Genomic DNA, 27,592 nt, shown 5'->3' on the forward strand with positions numbered 1-27,592 from the left:
CCTTAGGGACAAGACGAAGGAGCACAATATGCGTTGGCTACACTGGGACATGTTTTATTATTCAGATGACTACTTAACCTATTCTTAAATAAATGTGGGTATTCAATTCTGTGAACTTAACTACCTGTGCTGACATCCCCACCGTAGTTCCCTTCAGAAAGTTCATACGAGGCATGTTCTTTCAAATGTTGTTTATCACATGGCAACACTTTTCTACACAACCAACAATTATTCAAAAGGTTTGATATCACAGTTTGATACCACAGGCAGTGGTTTCAGTGGGGAGCATTGGTAGTTTCAAGAAACTATTAGATAAGCACCCGAATGACCACAAAATATAAGGATATACAATGTAATACAAACTTAAAATCACACACATAGGTGTGACTTGATGTCTTTTCAACCTCACCTACTATGTAACTATGAGAGCCATTTTCCGTATGTCTTCTCTGGTACCCCTACCCAACGAACACCCCAAAAGAAAATGCGGATACAGGCGCGACACACGCTTTTATGGTCCGTCCTGTCCTGACCAACCTGGTTTCTGCATCGGTGAATGTTTCCAACGCTACCACACAATAGTGGAGTAGGGTACAGCACTGCACAGTCCTAGGGCACACTTTCACAGGGTCTCCAAAGATGCCATCGCATTTTTAGAGACCCAAACCTGGAACCTTTATAGTTACAAAAAAATGTGTAAAAAAAAGTGTCATTTTTTTATACTTTACTGTGTGTTATTGTTAATCATTATTTTCATTGTAGGTACACCATTCAGCTGCAGCACTGATTTATTCATCTTGACAGCAACAGCGTTTGCTCTGACGATACCTAAATCAGTGACTCCAGTGCTGTAGGAGGTGATTTCACCACCACAGTTAAACAGAAAGAGCATACAGTTGTGCTCATAAGTTTACATACCCTGGCAGAATTTATGATTTCTTGGCCATTTTTCTGAGAATATGAATGATAACACAAAAACGTTTCTTTCACTCATGGTTAATGTTTGGCTGGAGCAGTTTATTATCAATCAACTGTGTTTATTTGTTTTAAATCATAATGGCAACAGAAACTACCCACTTGACCCTGATCAAAAGTTTAAATACCCCAGTTCTTAATACCATGTATTGCCCCCTTTAACATCAATGACAGTTTGAAGTCTTTTGTGGTATTTGTGGATGAGGCTCTTTACCTTCTCAGATGGTAAAGCTGCCCATTCCTCTTGGCAAAAAGCCTCCAAGTCCTGTAAATTCTTGGGCTGTCTTGCATGAACTGCACGTTTGAGATAGTTTCATAGTTTCATAGTTTGTAAGGTTGAATAAAGACACCAGTCCATCCAGTTCAACCTGAGTGAGTGTCTACAATTGCCCCTATCCCTGTACATTGCACACTCACATTGGTCCCTACCCTCAAGGAGCCCACAATCCAAGGTCCCCATTCATATACTAGGGCCAATTTTGGACAGAAGCCAATTAACCTACCTGCATGTCTTTGGAGTGTGGGAGGAAACTGGAGTACCCGGAGGAAACCCACGCAGGCACAGGGAGAACATGCAAACTCCAGGCAGGTAGTGTTGTGGTTGGGATTCAAACCAGTGACCCTTTTTTCTGCTAGGTGAGAGTGCTAACCACTACACCACTGTGCTGCCCAAAGATCTCCCCAGAGTGGCTCAATGATATTGAGGTCAGGAGACCGAGATGGCCACTCCAGAACCTTCACTTTATTCTGCTGTAGCCAATGACAGGTTTACTTGTTTTGGATCCTTATGTTGGAATGTCCAAGTACGTCCCATGCGCAGCTTCCTGGCCAATGAATGCAAATAATCCTCCAGTATTTTTTGATAACATACTGCATTCATCTTGCAGTCAATTTTAACCAAATTTCTTGTGCCTTTGTAGCTCACACATCCCCAAAACATCCACCTCTGTGTTTCACAGTATAAATGGTGTACCTTTCATCATAGGCCTTGTTTACTCCTCTCCTAATGTAGCGTTTAGGGTTGTGGCCAAAAAGCTGAATTTTAGTCTCATCATTCTTCATGTGATTGTAGCCGTATTAGTGCAATTGTGACAGAGAAAATTGAGTACTGTCCGTGATACTTTTTTTATTTGCACTAACATACAATTTTTCAGGACAAGCTTTTGGGGTATGTCCCCTTCTTCAAGGTCCAAGCAGTCTCATCATTCAAAATGACTTTGTGCCAGAAGGTTTGAGGCTTGTCTCTCTGCTGTTTGGCGCATTATAAGCAGGATACTTTGTGGCATTTGCATAGTAATGGCTTTCCTCTAGCAAATCAACCATGCAGCCCATTTTTCTTCAAGTGACTCCTTATTGTGCATCTTGAAACAGCCACACCACATGTTTTCAGAGAGTCCTGTAAGCCACCTCAAGTTATTTGTGTGTTTTTCTTTGCCCCCTCAAACAGATTCCATGGCAGTTGTGGCTGAAATTTTAGTTGGTCTAACTGACAGTGGTTTGGTTTCAACAGTACCCCTCATTTTCCACTTCTTGATTAGAGTTTGAACACTGCTGATTGGCATTCTCAATTCCTTGCATATCTTTTTATATCCCTTTCCTGTTTTATACAGTTCAGCTACCTTTTCCCGCAGATCCTTTGACAATTATTTTGCTTTCCCCATGACTCAGAATCCAGAAATGTCAGTGCAGCACTGGATGAAAGATGCAAGGGTCCGTCAGGAGTCCATAAACTCATTGACCTTTTATACATATATACACAAACACACGCTAATTACAAGCAAACAGATCACAGGTGAGAATGGTTACCTTAAGGCTAGGTTCACATTGCTGCGATGCGGGAACGCCACGAATCCGCGGCGTTTTCCCGCATCGCATACCTCCCGCCGGCAGTTCACACTGCCCTATGCGGACGGCTGGGGGTGTCAATGTTATGTTAATGACACCCCCAGATCCGTCGGCATATCGCAGTGCGATCTGCCGACTCGCACAGGAATCGGATCGCATGGTGTGAACCCCCATGCGATCCGATTCCGTTGCGGACCCAAAAAAGGGTCCCGTGCGAGTTTGCTGCGGGACCGCTGCGAGTTCAGCCATACTATCTGTATGGCTGAACTCGCAGCGCTACGGAGATCGGATGTGATTTGCTGTGCGAATCACATCCGGTTCTCCCCCCGCAGCGGTGTGAACCCAGCCTTAATAGCCATTCAAACCCCTTTGTGTAAACGTGTGTGCATGTTATCAGGCCAAAATTACCAGGGTATGTAAACTTTTGATCAGGGTCATTTGAGTAGTTTCTGTTGCCATTATGATTTAAAAAGAGTAAAAAACAATTGATTGATAATAAATGGCTTCAGCCAAACACTAACCATGAGTGAAAGAAATGTTTTTGTGTTATCTGTCACATTCTCTGAAAAATGGCCAAGAAATCATAAATTCTGCCAGAGTATGTAAACTTATGACAACTATATGTGGTCTTTTATTCAACTCTCCAGTATCTTCCTGACTATAGAAGTTAAACTAACAGGTCTATAGTTACTTGGTAAATGTCTTTTTAAATATGGGCACCACATATGGCCTGCGTCAATGCAGTGGTATCATTCCATTTATTAACAAGTCCCTAAAAAAATTAAAACAATGGCCTTAAAATGGCTCAGTTCTTTTAGGATCTGTGGGTGGATGCCAGCTGGTCCAGGTGCTTTATCCATCTTTATTCTGTCTAAATATTTCTGGACCATATCAATTTTGAGTCATTGTGGATAATTTGGGGCTGTGTCAATACCACCCCCATTATGGAAATGAGCTACCCCATGCTCCTTTGTATACACAGAGCTGAAGCAAGCATTTAATTAATTTTCCTTGTCTTTGTCCCCAGTCACCCACTCTAGATTATTTTGTAAAGGGCTCACATGCTCAGACCTGACCTTTTTACTATTAATACATTTGAAGATTTTTTGGGGGTTTGTCCTACTATCTTTTGCAATCTGTCGTTCGTTTTTAATTTTTGCATCCTTGATTTCCTTTTTACATATTCTGTTATATTCTTTGTAATATTTAAACTATGAAAGCGTTCCTTTTTTTAAAAAAGCTATTTTTTTATTACCGTATTTACAGCCATTTTAACTTTGGCCGTAAGACACATACGTTTAAAAGGCTAAAATTAAAACCTATTGCCCATGGGAATATACTTTTCAGTGAGTTTACATGCAGTGAGTTTACATTAGAGCTGCCAGATTCTGGCCAAAATGAGAATCACGATTTTTTTTTGCTTAGAATAAAAAGATCACAATTCTCGCAGCGTAAAACCTTTCGTATTATACAAGAAAAAACTGGGCTAACTTTCCTGGTTAGTTTTTTTTTTTTTAATTCAGTAATTTTTTCCCAAAAAAATACATTTGTACGACTGCTGCGCAAATATAGTGTGACATAAAATATTGTAACAACCACCATTTTATTCTCTAGGGTCTCTACTAAAAAAATATATATAATGTTTGGGAATTCTAAGTAATTTTCGAGCAAAAAAAAAAAGATTTTAACTTGAAACCAACAAATGTCAGAAAAAGATTTAGCGTTAAGTGGTTAAACTTACCTCATTTTCACACCAAAAAGTGTATTACTTTAATCTAAAGGACAAATCGTTACAATTTTTATACTTAAGTTCCACTGCTAAAGAATGTTGTCATTCTTGGCAAACTGCCCATTTTGTTTTTTTGTTTTGTTTTTTCCTTTCTTTTGATAGCTGTCGGCTTCAGCAGAGCATAGAGAATTATCTGCATTAAAAAAAAAATTAGGAAATACTTTGTCAAAATTGCAAGGGGGGGGGGAAAATTGTGATAACGATTGTTAACAATTAATCGCGCAGCTCTAGTTTACATTTAAGAATTCCCATTTCTGTTCAGTGTCCATTGTGCTCTGGCCAGGAAGGGGGCAAAACTTTCCGGGTTGAAATGGTTAATCTTGCTTCACACTTGGTCTATATCAGAGATTTTCCCTACTATTAAACATTTAAGCATGTTTAATGCTTAAACCTTATTTTCATGCACATATACAAAACAAAATGAATGCACGTATAACTCCTTTATAGTCTGATCAGCAGGCTAGAGTTGTGCTCTTGACCTGGCCATGTCTGGGTGTCTACACCACAAGACTGGCTGCCAGTATTCCAAGTTGTCTGCAGTTCAGCTTGAAACAGAATCTGTCAGTTTGTCACTTCACGGACAATGTGACAGGTTCTCAACTTCCCCTGGATACATCTCCATCCTCTGTTCGTCTGGCATAGCCCTTGGACATACCCAGAACTCCCTCCTAGGTTTCTGTGCTCAGGTCAGAGCAGCTGGGGGAGGAGGACCGATCTATAAAACCAGTCAGGGCAAAGTGGCAGATTGTCATTAAACTGTCAATATTACACTAGCACTAGCAAAGCAAGTAAAAAAATTGTAAAAATATTAATTAGATTTCAAATGACTACATTATAGCGTGCAAATAATTCACAAAACATGCTGATGGTTTGTTCAACAAATATCCACTCTTAGCTTATTTTATGTAAATAGTGCACTGGTGGTCTCTAAAAAGCATTTAAGAAAGCAAATTAACTTAAGCCAAATAAACTTTCACTAATCAGCAATGTCCTAAATACGGAACTAGAAATATCAGGTTATAATGAATATCAAATGTTGTGTTTAAGTCAACTATGCTGAAGTAGTTCTAGCTTGTTTTGTGTATCCATGTATATGAACTACCTCATCCATCCTAGATTCATCTTTTCAATATACAGTGCAAATTAGATCATTAGCCACTTGACCACTGGGCACTTAAACCCCCTTAATAACCAGACCAATTTTCAGCTTTCGGTGCTCTCACATTTTAAATAACAATTACTCAGTTATGCAACACTGTAACTATTTGAATATTTTGTCCTTTTTTCACACAAATAGAGCTTTCTCTTGGTGGTATTTAATCACCGATGGGTTTTTTATTTTTTGCACTATAAAAGAAAAAAGACCGAAAAATTCTGTAAATAAATGAATTTTTCTTTGTTTCTGTTATAAAATTTTGCAAATTAGAAATTTTTCTAGGCATATAAGTTTCAAATCTAATTTGACTACCTAATATACTTTTGTAAGGCACTGTAGTGGCATGGATGTGGCATGGATGAGCATGAATGGGGATGGATGAGCATGAATGAGTATGGCTGGGTATGGCTTAGTATGGATGGGTACGGCTAAGTATGGCGGGGTATAGATGGGATGGCTGGGTACGGCTGAGTATAGTTGGGTATGACTGAGCATGATTGAGTATGGCTGGGTATAGATGAGGAAGGCTGGGTATGGCTGGGTCCGGCTGGATATGGCTGCGTACGGCTGGGTATGGCTGCGTACGGCTGGGTATGGCTGCGTACGGCTGGGTACGACTGAGTACGATTGAGTATCGCTAGGTATGGCTGAGTACGGCTGGGTATGACTGAGTAAGTTTGAGTATGACTGAGAATGACTAAGTATGGCTGGGTATGACTGAGTATGACTGAGTATGACTGGGTCCGGCTGGGTGCGGCTGGATACGGCTGAGTATGGCTGGATACGGCTGAGTATGGCTGAGTATGGCTGAGTATGGCTGGGTATGGATAATTATGGATGGGGGTGGATGGGATGGCTGAGCATAGATGGATGAATGAATTAGTATTGCTAAGGATGGATGGATGGATGAGTGTGCTGAGTATGGATGAGAATGGATGGATGGATGGATGGGTATGCAGAGTATGGATGGATGGGTATGCAGAGTATGGATGGATGGGTATGTAGAGTATGGATGGGTATGGATGGTTATGCAGAGTATGGATGGGTATGCAGAGTATGGATGGGTATGCAGAGTATGAATGGGCATGCAGAATATGCAGAGTATGGATGAATATGCAGAGTATGGATGGGTATGCAGAATATGGATGGGTATGCAGAGTATGGATGGGTATGCAGAGTATGGATGGGTATGCAGAGTATGGATGGGTATGCAGAGTATGGATGGGTGAGCATGGATGGATGGATGGATCTGTCACTGAGAAGCGCTGTGGGCACTACACATGCAGCCCACTGCTGCCACTGATCTCTCCCCTCTCCGTCCAGTGTGAGCAGAGAGGGGAGGGAGGAACCAGAAATCACACCGGTTTGTTTGCATTGACGGAGCGATCACGTGGTAAACGGCCGCGATCAGCCGTTCACCGTGATCCGAGAGGACCCGTCGGTCATGGAAGTTACCGGGGGCGTGCCAGAGCGGAATTCTGGAGGACATCATAGTACGCCTCCCAGGTTTAAGCAACCGCCCTGTAGCCGTCATTCGGCTATGGGCCAGTTGCTAAGTGGTTAAGAAGAAAATGATTGGATGTAATGGCCAACAAAGACACTTATATTGGCAATTTCAACAAAAGAGAAGATGTCAGCACTACAGGAGAACTTATACAATATAGTAGAGGTATGCAGCCTTAGCCACTTAAGGACCACCTCACGTCGATGTACGTTGGCAGAATGGCACGGGTGGGCACAAGCACGTGCCTGTACGTTGCTTTTTAAGTGCCCAGCCGTGGGCAATTCCATTTACAAAATAAATTATGAGGACTGAGCTGCCTGTGCTCCGCCTAAAATACAGTAATTTTAAGATTCATAAAATACTGTCATCAGCTGAGAAGAAATTCTTGTGGCAACTGGCAACTAAAGCTGTTCATGAGACATGAAAGTAAAAAATGCCTTGAGACTGCAAATCAAGCTGCAATGTACTGCTCTGAATTCACGCCACTGCCATTAAAATAAAAGGCAGAGAAAGATCCTACTAACAAGAATGTTTTATGTAGCCAAGAATCTAACCTTAAAAATTAGCCTCTAATAAAACTAGGGTCAGTACTAGGACAGGTCTTGTTTTGCCTCTCGTCAGTAAACATATCAAAACTAAAATGAATTTTCAGCTACAGGGTCAATGAGACCAACATACGTTTGCCACTAGCCAAGCTGGTGTAAAATTGGGGCAAATATGAGCTAAGAATAGAGGCTATTATATCTGCTACTCATCCAATAACTGCATTTACCAGCTCATCCTATGTAATACCGTATTTATCGGCGTATAACACATGCCGGCGTATAACACGCACCCCAAGTTTAGGAGGGAATTTTAAAGAAAAAACTTTTAGGAGGGAGGTTTAAAGGAAAACAACTTACATTCAAATGCCCATCAATGCAGCCTTGTCAGTGTCATTTGCAGCCTTCCATTGCAGCCTTGCATGTCATTTGCAGCCTTCCCAGTCATTTGCAGCCTTCCATTGCAGCCTTGTCAGTTTCTTTTGCAGGCTTTCCATTTAAAAATGGTGCCGCCGAGATACAGAACGGATGTCCGGTGTATCTCAGCGGTGCTCGGTAGCTCTCGGACGTTCTTGGCTATTTTCAGCCGCACTCGGCCATTCCCGGCTATTTTTGGCTGTTCTCTGCAGCTTTTGGCCGTTCTCGGTGGCTTCTGAAAGCCGTCGAGAATGGCTGAAAATATCCGAAAGCTGCCGAGACCGGCAGAAAAGGCAGAAGAGCTCGCAATCGGCGGGGGATCGGCGTATAACACGCACCCACGATTTCCCCCTGATTTTAAGGGGAAAAAAGTGTGTGTTCTATGCCGATAAATACTGTATGGCATATCAGCTCACATATTTTCTACACTCCTGCTGTAGTCTATTCTACGGTCCTGGTGCAGCTATGTGAGTGAGCGTCCCAATTCAGTTAGACAATAAACGGTACTGCACTGGAGCCTGTAGGAAGAGCCGATTCCCCTGTCAGCCAGATTTCTAGCTGACAGGTGAATGTACTGTATATAAAATGGCTGAGCATATTGTAAAAAATTTCATTGGGGCTCCCCCAAAATCTATACCAGACCCTTACCTAAGCATACCACCTGGCTGGCCAGGAAATAGGCTGGGGGATATACATGAACCCCCCCTCCTCCTAAATACCAGGCCATATGCCCTTAAAGCGGGAGTCCGCCGGGAGTCCGCCATTTTTTGTTTTTTTTAAAAGCCAGCAGCTACAAATACTGCAGCTGCTGACTTTTAAAATAGTGACACTTACCCGCCCAGCGCGCCCGCGATGTCGGCACCCGAAGCCGATCTCTCGATCGTCTCTTGGGTGCTGCCGCCGCCATCTTGGGTATGGGAATCAGGAAGTGGAGTCTTTCGGCTTCATTTCCCGGTTCCCTACTGCGCATGCGCGAGTCGCGCTGCGCAATAAGGATGGTCCCCGCTGTCTCTTGGATCCATGTGTTTCCCAGCAGGCAGCGGGGGACTTTCGGAATGGGGCGTCGATTATGCGGAAAGGGGCGTACCTTCTGCAGAATCTACGCCGGAAGTGGGTGCAGATACCTGTACTGTACAGGTACCTTCACCCCCCTCCCCCCTGAAAGGTGCCAATTGTGGCGCCGGAGGGGGGGGGGGAGGATTCCAATGAGTGGAAGGTCCACTTTAGGGTGTACCTCCGCTTTAATATGTGGGTGGGGATTTCCCCATGCTGACAGTTCCCACAGACAGATATGTAGAAACAACAATGCGGATTGCTGCACAAAATTCTTTTATTTCCAAAAAGATTTAGATCAGATAGAAATATTAAAAAAGTACCAGGTACAATGGCAGTTGACGTTTTGGGATATGAAGCTAGCGCCCTTTCTCACAATCTCATGTCTGCAACTGGTAACACACTCCACATAACATTCATCAGAATCACAGACTCTTTAATCACAGTTATAGATTCAGCTGGAATCAGTTAAGCCACATTTAACTCTATATTTCTCAATCCTACTATCAATCACTTTCAAGTGGAATCGGAGCGATTTTATAGGTCATGGGTACATCTGATTTTTCACAAAAAAAAAAAAAAAAAAGAATACATTATTAATCGATCGAATGCTCGATCACAGTCAGTAAAATAAGTAATCAATTAACCACCATAGATATCAGCACCATCTTAACTATACCAGGCCATAGTCAAACGACGCCCTCAGATGGGATCTCCCATCCTGGGTGGGCGTCATATGACATCCTCGGTATTTCGCCGCTCCTGCGGGCCCCCGGGGCGATCGTGGATGAGGTGTGTCCCTCAGACACAGCCCATCCACGATCTGTGGGATTTCCATCCCCATCCACCCCCCCCGATACACGTGACCGGCCGTGTCCAATCACAGCTGGTCACATGTACTGTTCACATTCACAGCGCTCGTGCACGCGCCTAGGGCGCGTGCAGAGCGGCGATCGGGATGCGGCTTGTCACCCTGACACAGCCCAACCCCGATCTCAGTAAAGAGCCAATGAAATTGGCTCTTTACCACGTTACCGGCTGTGTCCAATCACAGCCAGTTAGAGAATGTAAACAAACCGTGGTAACGAGATGTTACCAGATTCTCCTCCTCACATACTGATCGTGTGTGAGAAAGAGATTGTGGTAACATCTCGTTACCACCTAGTGTACACCAACACACACTGATTACTAGACATGTGCATTCGTTTTCGTCCAAATGCATTTTCGTCTGAATTTCAGCTATTTTCGTTTTTGTTTTGACAAACGATAACGAAAGCACAAAATCCGAAAAACGAAAGATCCGACATAAATAAATGCTTTATTTTCGTTTTCATTGTTACAACAGTTCGATATAGAATAGGAGATTCGACATGACTCTGACAAAAAACATTCTGTCTATAGAACCTGTGGTCGAACGTGCCTAACCTTACCTCTATTAGTCCAAGATTATATAGAGAAAATATTCGACAGAGAAAAAAGATTTGACAGAGAGAAAAGATTCTGCAAGTTACTGTCCCAAAAAGTGTTTGGGGACCCGGGTCCTGCCCCAGGGGACATGCATCAATGCAAAAAAAAGGTTTTAAAAACGGACGTTTTTTTCGGGAGCAGTGATTTTAATAATGATTAAAGTGAAACAATAAAAGTGTAATATTCCTTTAAATTTCGTGGGGGGGGGGGGTGTCTATAGTATGCCTGTGAAGGGGCTCATGTTTCTGGTGCTTAGAACTGTCCCTGCACAATGTGTCATTTATGCAGGAAAAGAAGTCCTTTAAAATCACTTGCAGCTATTATGAATTGTCGGCTCCATAATACAGAGAACACTCATTGAAAGTCATTGATAAAAAAATTAAAAAATAAATTTAAAAAAAGCGTGGGGGTCCCCCAAATTCAATTACCAGGCCCTTCAGGTCTGGTATGGATATTAAGGGGAACCCCGCGTCAAATTTAAAAAAAAATTGACGTGGGGGTCCCCCTAAAAATCCATACCAGACCCTTTATCCGAGCACGCAACCTGGCAGGCCGCAGGAAAAGAGGGGGGGACGAGAGAGCAGCCCCCCCCTCCCTCCTGAACCGTACCAGGCCACATGCCCTCAACATTGGGAGGATGCTTTGGGGGTCTGTGACCCCTCAAAGCACCTTGTCCCCATGTTGATGAGGACAAGGGCCTCATCCCCACAACCGTGGCCGGTGGTTGTGGAGGTCTGCGGGCGGGGGGCTTATCAGAATCTGGAAGCCCCCTTTAACAAGGGGACCCCCAGATCCCGCCCCCCCCCCGTTTGAAATGGTAAGAGGGTACAAAAGTACCCCTACCATTTCACAAAGAAAGTGTAAAAAATAGTTAAATAAGACAAACACACTTTTGAAAAATTCCTTTATTAAAAAAAAAAAAAAAAAAAAAAAAAAAAAAAAAAAATGATTCCAGCGGCGGTAATCCACTCTTGCTATCCAGCGACGGACGGTCATCTCTCCAGCAATGGCTCATCTCATCCAGCACAGCGAATCCATCCTTCTTCTGTCTCCACCCCTCTGATGTAACACAGGCAGGTTTCCGTTACATCAGAGGGGGGGTCACCCATACATCACAGGGAACCCTGGGTTTCCCCTTGCGTCAGAGGGGGGCGGGGTCAGGTGACGGGTGGCCCCGCCCTCCGTATATAAGAAACGTCAGGCCGCCGGAATGCCTGCAGTGTCTCCTCCGCGGAGACAGAAGAAGGATGGATTCGCTGCGCTGGATGAGATGAGCCATCGCTGGAGAGATGACTGTCCGTCGCTCGATAGCAAGAGTGGATTACCACCGCTGGAATCTTTTTTTTTTTTTTTTTTTTTTTTAAATAAAGGAATTTTTCAAAAGTGTGTTTGTCTTATTTAACTATTTTTTACACTTTCTTTGTGAAATGGTAAGGGTACTTTTGTACCCCCTTACCATTTCAAACAGGGGGGGGGGGCGGGATCTGGGGGTCCCCTTGTTAAAGGGGGCTTCCAGATTCTGATAAGCCCCCCGCCCGCAGACCTCCACAACCACGGTTGTGGGGAGGAGGCCCTTGTCAACATGGGGACAAGGTGCTTTGAGGGGTCACAGACCCCCAAAGCCTCCTCCCAACGTTGAGGGCATGTGGCCTGGTACGGTTCAGGACGGAGGGGGGGCCGCTCTCTCGTCCCCCCCTCTTTTCCTGCGGCCTGCCAGGTTGCGTGCTCGGATAAAGGGTCTGGTATGGATTTTTAGGGGGACCCCCACGTCAATTTTTTTTAAATTTGACGCGGGGTTCCCCTTAATATCCATACCAGACCTGAAGGGCCTGGTAATTGAATTTTGGGGACCCCCACGCTTTTTTTTTATTTTTTTTATCAATGACTTTCAATGAGTGTTCTCTGTATTACGGAGCCGACAATTCATAATAGCTGCAAGTGATTTTAAAGGACTTTTTTTCCTGCATAAATGACATTTTGTGCAGGGACAGTTCTAAGCACCAGAAACATGAGCCCCTTCACAGGCATACTATAGACACCCCCCCCCCCCTACGAAATTTAAAGGAATATTACACTTTTATTGTTTCACTTTAATCATTATTAAAATCACTGCTCCCGAAAAAACGTCCGTTTTTAAAACTTTTTTTGCATTGATACATGTCCCCTGGGGCAGGACCCGGGTCCCCAAACACTTTTTAGGACAGTAACTTGCAAATTAGCCTTTAAAATTAGCACTTTAGATTTTGAACGTTGGAGTCCCATAGACTTTAATAGGGTTCTAAAGTATGCAATATACTAGCTCCGTCGAATCTTCTTTATACATTCGACAGACACCATAAGCCTTCAAAGACAGATTCGACCGTAATTCATGTGGATTTTCAGACGAATGCAATTTTTGAACGAAAAACTAAATAAATAAAAACGAATTTCGGAAGTAACTAAATAAATTAAGTTTTCGGACGAAAACGAAATTCCGAAACGAAATATTTTAGTCTGCACATGTCTACTGATTACCCCCCCCCCCCCCAATAAAGAGGACCTGTCACCAGCCATCAAAGTGCCTGTCATCACCCAAAGTACCTGTCATCATCCATCACAGCCCATCAGAGTACCCGAGTACCTGTCAGGCCATCTGATTACCCAAGTACCTGTCAGCCCATTTGAGTACCTGAGTACCTGTCAGCCCATCTGATTACTCGAGTACCTGAGTACCTGTCAGCCCATCTGAGTACCCGAATACCTGTCCCAGCCCATCTGAGTACCCGAGTACCTGTCCCAGTCCATCTGAGTACATGAGTACCTGTCACAGTCCATCTGAGTACCTGTCCCAGGCCATCTGAGTACCCGAGTACCTGTCAGGCCATCTGATTACCCGAGTACCTGAGTACCTGTCAGCCCATCTGAGTACCTGAGTACCTGTCAGCCCATCTGAGTACCTGAGTACCTGTCCCAGCCCGTCTGAGTACCCGAGTACCTGAGTACTTGTCCCAGCCCATCTGAGTACCCGACTACCTGTCCCTGCCCATCTGAGTTCCCGAGTGCCTGCCCCAGCCCATCAGAGTACCCAAGTACCTGTCCCCTGTCCCAGCCCATCAGAGTACCCAAGTACCTGTCCCAGCCCATCTGAGTATCCGCGTACCTGTCCCAGCCCATCCGAGTACCCGAGTACCTGAGTACCTGTCACAGCCCATCTGCGTACCCGAGTACCTGTCGCAGCCCATCTGAGTACCCGAGTACCTGTCACAGCCCACCTGAGTACCCGAGTACCTGTCACAGTCCATCTGAGTACCTGTCACAGTCCATCTGAGCACCCGAATACCTGTCACAGCACATCTGAGTACCTGAGTACCTGTCACAGTTCATATGAGTACCTGTCACATGTTCATCTGAGTACCCGAGTACCTGAGTACCTGTCACAGCTCATCTGAGTACCTGAGTACCTGTCACAGTTCATCTGAGTACCCGAATACCTGTCACAGTCCATTGGAGTACCCAAGTACCTGTCACCAGTGCGTCGGAGTACCCGAGGACCTGTCACCAGCCCATCGGAGTACCCGAGTAACTATTTGCAGACCATGCCTCATAGAATACACGTTGAGGTGTTTGCTTTCCAAAATGGGGTAATTTTGGGGGTAATTCCATTGTCCAGGTGCTCCAGGACCTTCAAAAGTGTGATAGGTAGGAATGAAATGAGATGTGTAATTTATGCTCCTAGAACGCCTGAAGGTACTACTTCCATGTTGGACCTCTGTATATGGCCAGGCTGTGTAAAAGTCTCACACATGTGGTATCGCAATACTCAGGAGGAGTAGCAGAACGTGTTTTGGGGTGTAATTTTTGCTATATACGTGCTATGTGTTAGAAATATCTTATAAATGGACAACTTTGTGTAAAAAAAAAAGATTTTAATTTTCTTTCCACGTTTTCTGAAGACTTGTGTAAAAAAATTAACCGTTCAAAAGACTCATAATGCTTCATAGAATATACTTTGGCTCCTAGATATGGACTTGAATACCCCAGGCGGATGAAAACTGGAGTAATGCAACAATTGGTTGCGATCTGTACGTTTGCGATACAAGTCGCTAACAATATGACCCTCCCGTATATACAACAGTGTGTCTATATACGGTGTAGTAGTGTCAGAAATGGACATATTCAATTTTAAACCCGGTACTAGAATATTCAAATAAAAATTAACAACAATGATTTGCGGTCGCCCCGCCCATATGCAAATTGCGTCATCAATGAATCTAAACCAAGCAAAACAATTGTCTACAAACAGCCTGCAATGATATATGAATGCATTCTCAAGCATGTCCATAAATGCATTTGCATACGGGGGGGGGGGGCACATTAGAACCCATCGCAGTTCCAGTGAGCTGCAAATAATAGGTATCTTTAAACAAGAAAAAATTATATTCCAAAACAATTGAAAGTAATTGCAGAAGAAATTACATTTGCGGTGTGTCATACAATCTGGAACCAACCAACAATCGTTCACAGGCTTCCAATCCCAAAGAAGGTGGGATTGCTGTATACAGATTAGCGACATCCCAGGTTACTAATGTCGCACCTGGAGGAAGAAATACATTTTTTATTTTATTGTCTTTTTTTATTTTATTTGTCTTTAATGTTATTATTTGTTTTTTATTATTATTATTCACGATTTATATAGCGCCAACAGTTTACGCAGCGCTTTACAATGTATAGGGGGACAACACAATTACAGTGCAATACAAAAGGTACAGGAGGGCCCTGCTCGTAGAGCTTACATTCTAAATGGAGGGGGTGGTGGTACAAAAGGTAATAGCTGCAGGGAATGATTTGATGGGGGTGGCTCGGGGACAGTTAGGTGGGTGTGGGATAGGCTTCCCTGAATAAATGCGTTTTCAGGGAACTCCTAAGGTGGACAGGGTAGGGGCTGATCGGACAGACTGGGGCAGGGAGTTCCAGAGGATGGGAGGCTCTGGAGAAGTCTTGAAGGCGAGCATGAGAGGAGGTAACAAGGGAGCTAGAAAGCAGGAGGTCCTGGGAGGAGCGGAGGGGACGATTTAGGCAATATCTACAGATGAGGTTGGTGATGTATATGGGGGCGATGTTGTGGATGGCTTTGTATGTTATGGTTAGCATTTTGAATTTTACACGGTGGGGTAGGGGAAGCCAGTGAAGGGATTGACAGAGAGGGGCAGCAGTCACGGAATGATTAGTGAGGTGTATTAGTCTAGCAGCAGCAATGTATGATCTATGATCTTTGATAATGTATGATCTAGTGTTAACTACCAGAGGAGTAAGGCATCTATCTAGATATTTAGCAATTGGCGCCGTCACAGAATTAATACTAGAAACAATCAGACGACCCGGTGGATCTAATGGGTCTTTGTGTACCTTAGGCAACACATAAAAAATTGGGGTAATAGGAAATTCAGAGATCAGAAATATTTCTGTATTGGAGTCTATTATACCTGCCTGTATGGCTCTCTTGCAGGGACTGGATGGTGCTAAATACAGAAGTATTCTTGAGCAAAACCTGTTACCACTCTGTGTGTGATTTGAGGCTAGGACGGAGGTTCATCTTTCAGCAGGACAATGACCCCAAACACACTGCTAAAGCAACACTTGAGTGGGTTAAGGGGAAACATGTAAATGTGTTGGAATGGCCTAGTCAAAGCCCAGACCTTAATCCAATAGAAAATCTGTGGTCAGACTTAGATTGCTGTTCACAAGCACAAACCATCCAACCTGCAGGACCTGGAACAGTTTTGCAAGGAGGAATGGGCAAAAATCCCAGTGGTAAGATGTGGCAAGCTCATAGAGACTTATCCAAAGAGACTTGGAGCTGTGATAGCTGCAAAGGGTGGCTCTACAAATTATTGACTTTAGGGAGGTCAATAGTTATGCACATTGACTTTTTCTGTTATTTTGTCCTATTTATTGTTTGCTTCACAATAAAAAAAAAGAAAATCTTCAAAGTTGTGGGCATGTTCTGTAAATTAAATGATGCAAATCCTCAAACAACCCATGTCAATTCCAGGATGTGCAGCAACAAAACACGAAAAATGCCAGGGGGTGAATACTTTTGCACTGCACTGTATCTTCAGGGCTTGGCTTCACTCCTGTGTCTCCCAGCTTTACATGACAGCTAATCCACCTCTTCTCTTATTTTATCCACTGCTGTCTGGACCTTTCAGCAGGTGTAGAGTACGGTCCTATCAATTCCTCACTAGGATTGTCTTGGACACCCAGTGCATGCACCTCCTCGCTTTGTTGGTTTAACCCCCTTTTTATATTTTTTATTTTTGCGCATTTCCACCCCCAGATAGGGTGGCTCCCTGCTTGAGAGCCTGTGCTCTCCACCAGGGCCCCGAGTGATACATTTTTGTAGACTTCTCCTACTCCTCCCCTTGTTTCTCTTTCTTCTTACACTTTCTGACAGATGGAAGGGAGACAACAAGGGCTATACCTTCTACACCTTGGCCATTATTCTTCCCTGTTTCTTGTCTCTTCTTCTGACCTCTACATTCTTCCCCTTCCCTTCTCTTCCCCAGCCCCTTGGCCACTCTTCTACCTCTCTTCTCTTCTTTCTCTTTGGTCTTCCCTTGCTTGGGTTCTGTTCTCGCTTGTCCAAGGCTGCTTTGTGGCTCTTCTTTCCTTAACTTTCCCGTTAGTGTGCCTTTTCTCAGCCTCCCTTCAGATCTCCACCCTCAATGTACAAGGGTCTGAATGTCCCAAAAAAACACTGGCTAGTAGCCGATATCTGGCAGGGTAAAACCCAAATTGCCTTTCTGCAAAAAACACACTTTAGAAGTGACAGCGTTCCCAAATTGACAAATAGAGACTTTCCATGGGCGTATCAAAGTCCTTTGCCTATTTCTAAATCTAAAGGGGTCAGTATACTGGTTGCTAAGTCAGTACCGTGGACTCTTGGTGAGGCGCTGTTGGATGCCCAAGGGGAAGGTTCAGGGTATTCAGCTCTCCTTTGCCAATGTCTATTTCCTGAATGTGGACCATTCCGCAACCGGCATCAAATTGGTCAGCATGGCTGTTGTCCCAGAAGGAAGCGTCTCCTAAAGATGATGCACAAGAAAACCTGTAAACAGTTTGCTGAAGACAAACAGTCTAAGGACATGGATTACTAGAACCATGTCCTGTGGTCTGATAAAACCAAGGTAAACTTATGTGGTTCAGATGGTGTAAAGTTTGTGTGTGGCGACAACCAGGTGAGGAGTGTGTCTTGCCTACAGTCAAGTATGGTGGTGGGAGTGTCATGGTCTGGGGCTGCATGACTGCTGCTGGCACTGGGGAGCTACAGTTCACTGAGGGAACCATGAATGCCTACATGTACTGTGACATACTGAAGCAGAGCATGATCTCTTCCTTTTGGAAACTGGGCTGCAGGGAAGTATTCCAACATAACCACCCCAAACACACCTCCAAGACAACCACTGCCTTGCTAAAGAAGCTAAGGGTAAAGGTGATAGACTGGCCAAGCATTTCTCGAGATCTAAACCCTATTGAACATCTGTGGGGCATCCTCAAACAGAAGGTGGAGGAGCGCAGAGTCTTTAACATCCACCAGCTCAGTGATGTCATCATGGAGGTGTGGAAGAGGACTCCAGTGGCAACCTGTAAAGCTCTGGTGAACTAGGTGCCCCTAGAGGGTTAAGGCAGTGCTTAAATATAATGGTGGTCACATAAAATATTGACAATTTGGGCCCAATTTGGACATTTTAACTTAGGGTGTACTCACTTTTGTTGCCAGCGGTTTATACATTTATGGCTGTGTGTTGAGCTATTTTGAGGGGACAGCAAATTTACATGGTTATACAAGCTGTACACTTACTACTTTACACTGTCATTTCTTCAGGGATGTAACATGAAAAGATATAATAAAATATTTTAAAAATGTGAGGGGTGTACTCACTTTTGTGAGATACTGTAAAATTGACAATACATTATATAGTACAGATAGACAAAATTCAAATTATTTCTTGCTATTTTGCAAAAGTTGAGGTTTTCTTAAAGTGAAGCATCACTCTCTCAATCAACATTGATTAATTTTAATCCTCATGCTGCTAGTATTAGTAAATAGATAGGAAAGTATATGCTCGCTCTGGCTCCCTGATTTTAAACATGATTTTTATCAAATGAAAGTACCTATCAGTATTAATAATAAATATTAGGAAATTTGTACGGTATCACACTATGGAGTTTCTTTCCTCTCTACCTGTGAGCAACATTTAAGAGGTAAACAGTAAGGAGACCACTTACATCACAGACAAGGAGGCACTTGGAGGATGCAAGACAGGAAGTTTTCCTACTCCACAGGCTGCACAGTGTCTTTATATTGTGAAAGTGAAATACCTCCTTGTGGGGTGAATAATAGTGGTGAGTGCATCTCTTATGAGGCACTGTTTTCTAAGAAGCACAGAACAATTTGAAGGAGCACATTGTCACTTTATTATTGGACTTTTTCTATACACCAGGGTTTTAAGGACAGCATATGCATGTTTCTGAGTCCAGTTTCACAGCAATACTATCTACCAATCATATATGTTGTATTTTTGGCACAGAAATGTTACTCTGAATTGCAGCTTTTGCACAGGATTGTGGATTTTACACATGAGGCCGCATACACACGGGCGGACTGTTCGCCCAACTTTGTCCGTCCAACAGTTTCGGCAAACAGTCCGCTCAAAATTAGCATGGACGGACATGGCCACACACGACGAACGAACAGTTTGAAACCGTGCGCGATGACGTGAACGGCACGTACGACGGGACGAAAAATACGACGTCCTATACACTGCATTATAGCTTTCGGCGTGAAAATCCTTTCTGAGCATGCGCGCAACTTTGTTTGACGAACAAGCCTACACATGAGCGGACTGTTCGCTGAAACAAGGTTTCAGCGGACAGTTTTTCGGAAATTCCGAAAAACCTTGTCCGTCCAACTGTCCGCTGAAACTGTCCGCTGAAAGCCCACACACGAGCGGACTGTCCGCCCAAACACTGTTCAGCGGACAAAGTTGGGCGAACAGTCCGCCCGTGTGTACGCGGCCTGAGAAGTTAGAGTTTTATTTTTCATTTTATTTTTGTTTGAATGCACATAGCTTCTAATAGTATGCATTATAGATTAGCGATCAGGAACTTTACACAGTAGGCTATCCTTTACATTTTCTATTTTCTGCACTTTTTATTTGTCACTTTTTGCATTTAATGCACCCGTGGTATACACACCTCTCAAGTATCTATAGGTTACAGATTACCTCTTAATAACAGCAGTGCCATATTATCTATCCCCCCCTTTTTTCACATTTTTTCGAGATTTACCTTAGGGTAAATTTATTGATAAAGGCTGCAGCTCTTCACATATTTTACATTTTAATTTTCATTTGTACCATAAGCGTGGGAGTCAAATCTTTCAATATAGGACAGTATATAATATTTACAATTACTTGCAGGGTGGATTTGATTTAAATCAAGATTAGTAGATTGTTAGATTAGTAAAACAGCCATATAAGAACAGATTCAATCAAAACGGTTTGTAGTGTACATAGAATTGAAAAAAACAATTGGCTAAAGAAATATTCCTGAAGGTTTATCTCATGGTTAATGTGAAATTGTGTGAATGCATCAAAACAGTGCATGTTATCTCAGCTTGCAGAGATTGGATTCATTGAATGAGTTCAATGTAAATATGTAAATATTGCAGAATATACAGCCTCATGCTACACAACTAAGCTCCATTTCATGCTGAATAAACTAAATGATTAAGGTATCTTAACCACTTATGCCCCGGACCAATTTGCAGCCAAAGGACCAGGCCCCTTTTTGTGATTCAGCACTGCGTCGCTTTAACTGACAATTGCGCGGTCGTGCGACATGGCTCCCAAACAACATTGGCGTTGTTTTTTTCCCACAGATAGAGCTTTCTTTTGGGGGTATTTGATCACCTCTGCGGTTTTCAGTTTTTGCACTATAAACAAAAATAGAGCGACAATTTTGAAAAAAAAAACGCATTCTTTTTTACTTTTTGCTATAATAAATATCCCCAAAAAATATCTAAAAAAAACGTTTTTTTTTCCTCTGTTTAGGCCGATAGGTATTCCTCTATGTATTTTTGGTAAAAAAAAATGCAATTAGCGATTATTGATTGGTTTGCGCAAAAGCTACAGCGTTTGCAAAATAGGGGATAGTTTTATAGCATTTTTATTAATATTATTTTTTTTTACTAGTAATGGCGGCGATCAGCGATTTTCATTGTGACTGCTACATTATGGTGGACACATCAGACATTTTTGACACATTTTTGGGACCATCGTCATTTATACAGCAATCAGTGCTATTTAAATGCACTGATTCCTGTGTAAATGATACTGTCAGTGAAGGAGGTAACCACTAGGGGGCGGGGAGGGGTTATGTGTGACGTATGTTTTTTTTATACTGTTGGGGCGTGGCCTGGCATGTGACGTTACTTATCGTCTTTCCCTATAACAGGGAACAGACGATCGGTGACAGCCACAGTAGGAAGCACAGGGAGAGGGTTGTTTACAAAGACCTCTCCTCGTTCTTCAGCTCTGTGACCCGATCGTGGGACACCAGCGGCAATCGGGGTGCCACGGAGCTTAGGACCGGGAAGCAAGCACGCCGGCGCTCGCGACCCGTGGCTGGGCACTTAAAGAGCCACGTACAGGTACGTGATTGTGCCCAGCCATGCCATTCTGCCAACATATATGTGCAGGAGGCGGTCCTTAAGCGGTTAAATAGAAAACTATCTTTAGATAGATTTTTACTATGAAAGCATTTTATTCAATTAAATTTGATTTAAAAAAAAAACAAACGATTTAAATAAAAAAAATCCAATTTAAAAAAAAATTCATTGATTTATATCCACCCTGATTTCTTGTTTATTTTTTATATTTTTTACATTTCTTCGGTTAGTTCCTGGTTTCCAGACCTAAGCAAATTATGTCATACATCTCAGGAGTCTTCAGGAGGGGAAGGGAGGAGGAGGTGTTTTCTCACCTAAGCACACCTTCCTGCCTGCATGCCTGAGCTAAGGGTAGAATTATTCCAGGAAGTAAATGCTACATGAATCATCTGCCCTTATTCAAGATGGCTACAGACAGAAATGCTAGGAGGTATTGTTCAAAGCGATTTCTCAGCAAAATTAGGCATGGAGACATGTATGGGATGGATGAGTTTGCTTTAAATATTAAAAAATGCATTAAAATGTTTCCTTGGTTTGTGGTGCTCAGATGCAGTGCAGTTCCGCTTTATTAGCCATTCCCATTTTGATATATTTGACTTCTCGCTGCATATGGCCTAGGCTCATATGTAGCAGTACATGGGTACACATCCACACAAGCCAAAAGCTGGTACACAGAATACAGTATGTGTAAATAGGAGTAATCATTCCATTTGTCCCCCAAAAATTGTCAGTATATTAAAAAGACCAAGCCCCAAAATTCTTGGGAATATATAGATCCATATAAGAGGAACATAAGATCAGTGTTGTAGTCAATGATTCCAATTTAAAAAAAAAAACAATCATAACAGCAATATAAAAATTGTCTCTTAAACTTCCCACCAACAATATCAACATAGTAGCAAATGAGCCAGGTCTCTTGGCAGCGCAGGCAGTCCGCCAAAGTTGATATGTATGGCCAAGTAAAGTCCTGATATATACAATATAGGCTAGTGAGGTGGATCTAGCGTGAAAACTGTTCTGATATCCGTACACAGAAGTCTAAGCTAGCTAGCTACATACGAGGGCTCATGTAAATGTCAGTAATAGTTTGATATAGCTCACAACAGCACAGAGAACTCTATTCATCCAAAGCTTATGGAAGGATTCAAGTTCCATGCTTTAGTCAGATGGTCAACCTAAATATTTAATTACCTTAGAAAACCCAACCAGATTTTCAGTTTAACAGATTAATATTACTTTATGCCAAATGCAATACATTTACAGAATGAATACAGGTCACTTCCCTGTCTTTCGCAGGACAAGATCTTGCTGTAACCTATTAAAAAGAGTGAAGCATGTACTTATAATAACTAGACACCTGTATCTTCCTACATAATTTGCAGGACAAAATTTGGGGAAAACCTAGCCAGGAAATGTATTTAAGGTTACAAGTCCCTTGTACTTCGTATTTTCTTTTTGTTTTTACCAATGTTGTCTAACAGCGTTGTTACAAATGCAATCAATATCAGCAAAGAGTGTCTGCTGAATATGCTGAAAACCAATAGAAAATATTTGATATTTCCATAATCTTTCTGTTTCAGTTCAAGTGTTAGGAAGGAGGGGGTGTATATAGGAAGTAGGGAATATGGTAACAATACTGAATATAGTATATGGCTCATCTGGGTTTGTAAAACTGAGAACTGCAGGAAGAGTCATTAAAGCGGAGTTCATCCCAAAAGTGCAACTTCCGCTCATTTGTCTCCTCTCCCCCTCCGGTGCCACAATTGGCACCTTTCGGGGGGAGGGAGGACAGGATACCTATCTTTGGAGTCTGGGCCGAGGCCCGTGACATCACCACGGGGCTCCCTCTTTCTCTCCCTGTCACTGGGCCAGTAAGAGAGAGGAGTGGGGCCTCGCGCATGCACAGTAGGGTTTCTGGCATGAAGCCGTAAGGCTACCCTTACCCGCAATGGTGGCGGCAGCACCCGACAGCTGATGGAGATTGTTAACCACTTTAAACTACAGGCAAGCCTATAATTAGGCCTGCACGGTTTAGCAGATATCCCTGTATTTGCATGAGCCAACATCATGCATAGCATACTAGCTCATTATGCCTTTATCTTGCAGGATGTATTTTTTTATTTTTTGTTTTGTTTTTTCAGGAGGGTTTACAACCACTTTAATTACTTTTTTTGGGGGGCCAAACACCGCTTTAAAAGTACACTCCAGGCATGCAGGTAACATGGGTGCATATAGCTTTTACATTATTTTGTGCAAATGGCAGTCCTGTTTTAGGCATCTTTATTTTCTCTATGGTCCTGAATGTGAACTTCTATACACATACTAGGGCCGTTTTAGACAGGAGCCTACCAGCATGTCTTTGCAATGTGGGAGGAAACTAGAGTACCCGGAGGAAAACCACACAAGCACAGGGAGAACAGGTAGTACCATGGTTGGGATTCGAATTGAAGACTCTAGTGCTGCCAGCCAAGTTCTAATCACTTAGCCACTGTGTTATTTATTTTCTTATTCATTCCCGATATTCCATTCAAATGCCAAGTTTAAGTAAATATGCTATTTTTCAAATCAGCAAACGCTTGCAACTCTGATATCTCCTGTATGAAAGATTTTAGCAGCTAAAATGACAGTGCCATTTTAAAATAATCTGCAGCCATTAAGTTTATCATTATATTTAGTCAGACACACTTTACTTTTCCCTACATCACTGCTACTGTGGAAGTAGTCAAAGCTGCAAATCTACAAAAGCATGTCCAAAAAAATAAACCTTCTCTGCATTAGGAACACATGTTGCTCCAAAAAACCTTTATACAACATATTTAAATTATTATGCACATAATACTCAGTTAAAAATGTATGCCACATATTTAATATGTTAATGATTAGTAAACCTAACCATGACAACAAGCTAAGGACTCCACTGACCAACTGATATAAGTTGTCTGTTCCAATAGTAAAACAAATCTGCAGAATAGGCGTAAAATGCATGTTTAATAACATAATACAAGTAGCAATGATGTGCAATAACCCAGAACAACCAATTTTGCAGACCATCTCTCATATATCTGACCATGCACATGAGTATGGTAAAATGTTTTGTTAATGCTCTTTTGCAGTGCTATTTTATTATCACAATAATACATATGCTCTGCTCTTTGCAGAGGCAATAAAGAATAGTAATTATAATCACAATAATGTTATTTAAACAAAGTTTATCATCACAAATAGTTTGTGCACATTCGATTTGCCCCTTACACTGGAGGTCACTGGAGCCTCTTATATTAGTGTCCCATAGAAACCCCCCTTTTACATAAATGACTCATTGAAAAGGAGCCCTCTTACATTAGTACCTCATTGAAAAGCACCTTCTTACATTAGTGGCCCATTCAAAAGCTCTCTCTTACATTAGTGACCCAATGAAAAGTGTCCTCTTACATTAGTGTCTCATTGAAAAGCAACCTCTTATATTAGTGGCCCAATAAAAAGCACCCTCATATAAGTGGCCCAATGAAAAGCACCCTCTTACATTAGTGGCCCAATAAAAAGCAACCTCATTAGTGACCCAGTAAAAAGCACCCTCATATTAGTGACCCAGTAAAAAAGCACCCTCATACATTAGTGGCCCATTGAAAATCACCCTTTTACATTAGTGGCCCATTCAAAAGCTCTCTCTTACATTAGTGGCCCATTAAAAAGCACCCTCTTACATTAGTGGCCAATTGAAAAGCACCCTCTTACATTAGTGTCTCATTGAAAAGCAACCTCATATTAGTAGCCCAATGAAAAGCACCCTCTTACATTAGTGTCCCATTGAAAAGTTCCCTCTTACATTAGTGGCCAATTGAAAAGCACCTTCTTACATTAATGGCCCAATAAAAATCACCCTCATATTAGTGACCCAGTAAAAAAGCACCCTCTTACATTAGTGGCCCATTGAAAAGCACCCTTTTACATTAGTGAGCCATTGAAAAGTGCCCTCTTACATTAGTGGCCCATTCAAAAGCTCTCTCTTACATTAGTGGCCCATTAAAAAACAATCTCTTATATTAGTGGCCCAATAAAAAGTACCCCCATATTAGTGGCCCAATGAAAAGCACCTTCTTACATTAGTGTCTCATTGAAAAGCAACCTCATATTAGTGTCCCATTGAAAAGTTCTCTCTTACATTAATGGCCCATTGAAAAGGTCCCTCTTACATTAGTTGCCCATGGAAAAGTGCCTTCTTACACTAGTGGCCCATTAAAAAAGCGCCCTCTTAAATTAGTGGCCCACAATTTAAATGTGCATTCCTGGCACACTCTGGCTGTGCCAGAATAGCTGACCTATTGCGAATGCGTGTGTGCCAGGGATGATGTCATCCATCACAGGCCAATCAAGAGGGTGCAAACCTGGTGCCTAGAAAGAAGATGAAAGCAGCTGGCAAGCACTTATTTGGCTGGGTGAGGCGAGTATTTTCTGCAGTTTATTTCTGCTAGAAGTTAAGAATAAACACTTGAAGTGAATTTTTCTTCAAACCACAGTCACTTGAGGTTCATTGCCCCTTTTACACAGGCTAACCGATTGTTTATTTTTTTAGGTGGACCTGATCAGAGGCTCCATGGCTGGTGCACATAAATGAACTTGCATCTTTTTACATCTGCCCACCCTTGAGTCTGTCCAGGAGAAAAATAAAGCGAAAGGTCTAAGCTCTTAAACATGGCGGCTCGGGGGTAGCCTGATGTAAATGGGCACAAGTCCGTTCACGTTGACCACTTATACGGGTTTGAAAAGCTCTGTTTTTTTTAATTCGCTCTGAAGGGACATGTTTGGATTGAGCAGGCAATTTGTTTGTGGATGGGATGTCACGGGTATCAAAGTGTCCTCTGGGTGTATAATGAGCTGTGATTGGAGATCAGAACTATCATACATTCCAGTCCTGCAGATGTTGTAGGTCCTGTCAAAGCACCTGCAACTACACCAAACCTTCTGTAGCCATAGACACCCTCAACAGGTTCCCCCCTCCCCCTTACTGTGCACATCAGGTCACTCCCAGCAAGTTTGCAGCTTACCCAGGTAGAGGCGCAGGTCCAGCAGGATCTGAGGGGGTCCCCCATTGAGCTGGTAGAAGAGGGAGCCCAGGCAGAAGAGCAGCAGGGTGGCCATGCAGAAGCCATAGTCTCTGAGGGAGAAGTGAGGGGACAGTGCAGACAGGCAGCCTATCCTGGGAACATGATTGCTGTGTTTGTGGTTATTGGTCTTCTTCATCATCATAGGGCAGGAAGAGCTCAGCCATCACCAGAGCCGCTCTCTGTGTCATTGGACAAGTTGGAGCAGAGTTGGCGGGAGCCCCCCTGAAGTCAGCACAGTGTCTCCTCCATGCCACATGGACACCGTGTGTGAGGAGGGGGGGGTCCCCGGACTGTGTGAGGAGGGGGGGTCCCCGGACCTGTGAGGGGAAAGGGGGGTCCCCGGACTGTGTGAGGAAGGGGGGTCCCCGGACTGTGTGAGGGGGGTCCTCGGACACCGAGTGCTTTCTATCCGCTCTCCTCCGCCTGTGCTCCGGTCCTGGGTGCTCTCCGCCCCTCCTCCTCCTCCTCACAGCCGCAGGGCACCCAGCAGCTCCGCCGTGTCCGGTGCGCCCCGCTCTGTCTCCTCAGGGTGAAGTGCGGCATCAGATTACCACACTCTCCATATCACCGGGCAAGTTTTTTTTTTTTTTTTTTTTCTTCCTCCAATGTGTGTAAGTAGAAGAAAGTTGTTTTCATTTGTCGCTTTCCCCTCAGTCTCTCCTCTCCCCTCCCCCTCCTCCTCCCTTCTTCTTCTTCTGCTTCTTCTCCTTATGACTTCTCTTTATTTCCACACCAGCGACCCCTGGGGGCTTCTTGTGGAGGTGGAGAGCTATGCGGGCGATGGACAGGGACTGTGCACACTGACTGACTTCTCAGCTCTGGGCTTTCCTTTCGCTGCATGGTGCCAGGTTAAGGTGACTCTCCCTGAAAGAAGAAAAAAAAACAATGGCAAAACTGTTTCTCTTAGGCTTCTTGTACACGGGACGTTTTAAAACCTGAACGATGGAACTTGACAGCTAACAACCAACGGTTGAAGAACGTCCATTGTGCCACGTTTAGCCGCGCTTGCGTTTAGAAGCATTTTTTGC

The 27,592-nt window shown here is 43.2% G+C and overlaps 1 protein-coding gene across 1 annotated transcript in view; it reads right to left on the bottom strand.

The window, feature by feature from the left end:
* The window catches only part of UST (uronyl 2-sulfotransferase), a 617,990-nt gene extending 590,758 nt beyond the window's left edge, over positions 1-27,232 (bottom strand). The window contains exon 1 of the mRNA XM_077486689.1: positions 26,505-27,232. Coding sequence (XP_077342815.1) covers positions 26,505-26,706 — 202 coding nt within the window. The 5' untranslated portion in view covers positions 26,707-27,232. The remainder of the gene's footprint in view (positions 1-26,504) is intronic.
* Between the last annotated feature and the right edge of the window lie 360 nt (positions 27,233-27,592).

Source organism: Lithobates pipiens, unplaced genomic scaffold, assembly GCF_037356315.1.
Source record: "Lithobates pipiens isolate NorthernLeopardFrog02 unplaced genomic scaffold, aLitPip1_a1.2 Scaffold_18, whole genome shotgun sequence".
In the NCBI taxonomy this organism is placed as follows: Eukaryota; Metazoa; Chordata; class Amphibia; order Anura; family Ranidae; genus Lithobates; species Lithobates pipiens.